Consider the following 2175-nt stretch of genomic DNA (forward strand, 5'->3'; position numbering starts at 1 on the left):
AGTGGCCGGCGGGGTGGCACGGCGGGAGCCGGATCTCGCGGCAGAGGGAGCGGAGAGGACAGCCAGGCTGAGGGCAGGCAGGAAGAACAGCGTCCCACCAGCCACCAGCTCCAGCCAAAAGCATCCCAGGAAACTCAGCCAGGAGCCTCTGACAAAGAGCGAGGTGGGGCCAGGCATCGCCACCAAGAGCTCCAAGCCACCGCGGTTCTCCATGAAGGACATGAAGAAGCGGAAGCCCCGAAGCGGGACGTGGAGCAAGGAGCTCATCCACAAGATCGTGCAGCAGAAGAACAAGCTCCACAAACTGCAGGTGAAGAGCAGCAAGCAGGCCCAGTTCTCCCAGGCCACCGAGAGGCCGCTGGCAGCCACCAGGGAGGGAAGGCTGCGGGAATACGACTACGTGTCCGACTCGGATGAGGAGGGGGCAGAGTGCAGCAAGCCCCGGGGCAGGAAGAAGCGTGGCACAGGATTCATTGGGAGGAGGAGCAAGTACAGCTTCAGCAAGAAACGACAGGGCAGAAGTGAGAGAGCCAGGGAGAAAGACCCAGCATGGAGCTACAGCCGGAAAAGGGACGGTCAGAAAAGGGAGGCACAGGAGGACAGGGATGTCCCGAGTCAGGAGGATGCTGAGAAAGAAGATTGTGCTGTCCAAGCCCGAAGGCAGAGCAGCCACTCATCTGCTGGCAGCAACCACAGCATGCCTGGAGAGATGGGCACGAGCCCACCCCGTGCTGGTGGGGCTGGTGACAAGGGTGGCACCCAGAGGAGGAGGCGCTCAGGCAGCCCGGCCCACGTCCCAAGGACTCCTCTCAGCCCTCCCGAGTACAGCAGCCCAAAAACAAGCCAGGAGAGCAAAGAGGATGTTGCCAGGGGGAGCAGGAGGTTTGGCTCAGCCAAACCTTTGCTGGCAGGCTCCAGGACACGGCCGAGTACCGACCCAGACGTTGCTGCCGTGGACTGTGCAAAGGAGGAGCCGTCACCGCAGCCCCAGGAAAGGCAAGTGCCCGGCACAGCCACCCCAGGCAGGAGCCCTGCCAGGTTCTCCTCTAAGGAGGGGGTGGAAGAGCCCAGAGGAGCAGCAAAGCTCCCGGGTGAGGCAGGAGAACCCACCCTGGAGGCTCAGGACTCTCCCGAGCTCACCACGGAGCACCAGAGGCACCAGTTTGCCCCTTTCCCAAGCGAAGGGCTGAAGTACCACACAGAGGAGGTGATTGCTCCACCCCACAGCGGTAACAAAGCGAGTCCTGGCCGTGGGAGCACCACCTGCTCAGAAGCAGGAATCAAATTTGCGAAGGGACAGGGGCTCTGTGACGGTCAGAAGGGTTATCCCGCACCAGCTCCCCCCTACGGGGAGGATGCAGTGGGAATGATGCTCACTGCCAAGGCGCCCGATCCGTATGTCGGCAGTGACAACGCATTTTTTGATCCCAAAGGCCTTCCCGGTCACTATGACGATAACCTCTTCCCAAAGCCCCCAGCCCTGGGCTCTTCCCACATGGATGACGTGTACCTGTGCCGGGATGACATCGGCGCCAGCTCCTTCGAGCAGAAGCACTCCAGCATCTCCCCTTTTGCCACAGAAATGCCGCAGGGCAAAGTGCCCTCCCCGCTCAGCTTCGACTCCTCATCGATATTCGGAGAGCTCCCCGTCTCCGAGTTCGATCCGTATGAGAGCAAGGATGGATATGTGACAACGTTCCCCTGTCCTGGGAATGCCCCCCGCAAGCCGCTGCCCTTCGAGCAATCGTACCCAGCCTTCCTACCGGAGAAAGACTGGTCCCTCATGGAGGAGGTGGCTCCCATGCTGCCAGAAGACATGACTCAGTTCCACAGCCTCTCCGTGGAGAAGCCACCGGCCAAGAAATTCCCCGAGGAGGGAACTGTCCCCAGCAGCCAGCTCTCCCTGCCGCTACCGGACAGGATCGCGGATTACAACGTGACTTTCATGAGCAACATTTCAGATGATGAGCTGGAGATCAAGCGCTTGGTCACGGAGCTGGAAAGCCAACTGCAAACCAGCAAGTTGGACTCCGAGGTGTCCATCAGCCTCCCGAAATCTGAGCAGAATGTGGCTGTGCACCTGCGAGCGCAGGGGGCCGAGCGGTTCCCGGCACTGCCAGAGCCAGAGCCAGCCCAGGAGAAAAGGCTGTTTTTGGCAGGGGAGCTGGGCAGAGA

General features: G+C 61.1%; 1 protein-coding gene across 1 annotated transcript in view; it reads left to right on the forward strand.

The window, feature by feature from the left end:
- ZNF469 (zinc finger protein 469) overlaps positions 1-2175 on the forward strand; it is a gene marked incomplete at its 5' end in the record, with an annotated part of 14322 nt that overhangs the window by 2671 nt on the left and 9476 nt on the right. Inside the window, 2 exon segments of the mRNA XM_017741325.1 lie at positions 29-2170; positions 2172-2175. The exon segment at positions 2172-2175 is cut by the window's right edge and continues 941 nt beyond it. Of these exon segments, the coding sequence (XP_017596814.1) occupies positions 29-2170; positions 2172-2175 (2146 nt within the window).

Source organism: Corvus brachyrhynchos, unplaced genomic scaffold (genome assembly GCF_000691975.1).
Source record: "Corvus brachyrhynchos isolate BGI_N302 unplaced genomic scaffold, ASM69197v1 scaffold365, whole genome shotgun sequence".
NCBI classification, from domain to species: Eukaryota; Metazoa; Chordata; class Aves; order Passeriformes; family Corvidae; genus Corvus; species Corvus brachyrhynchos.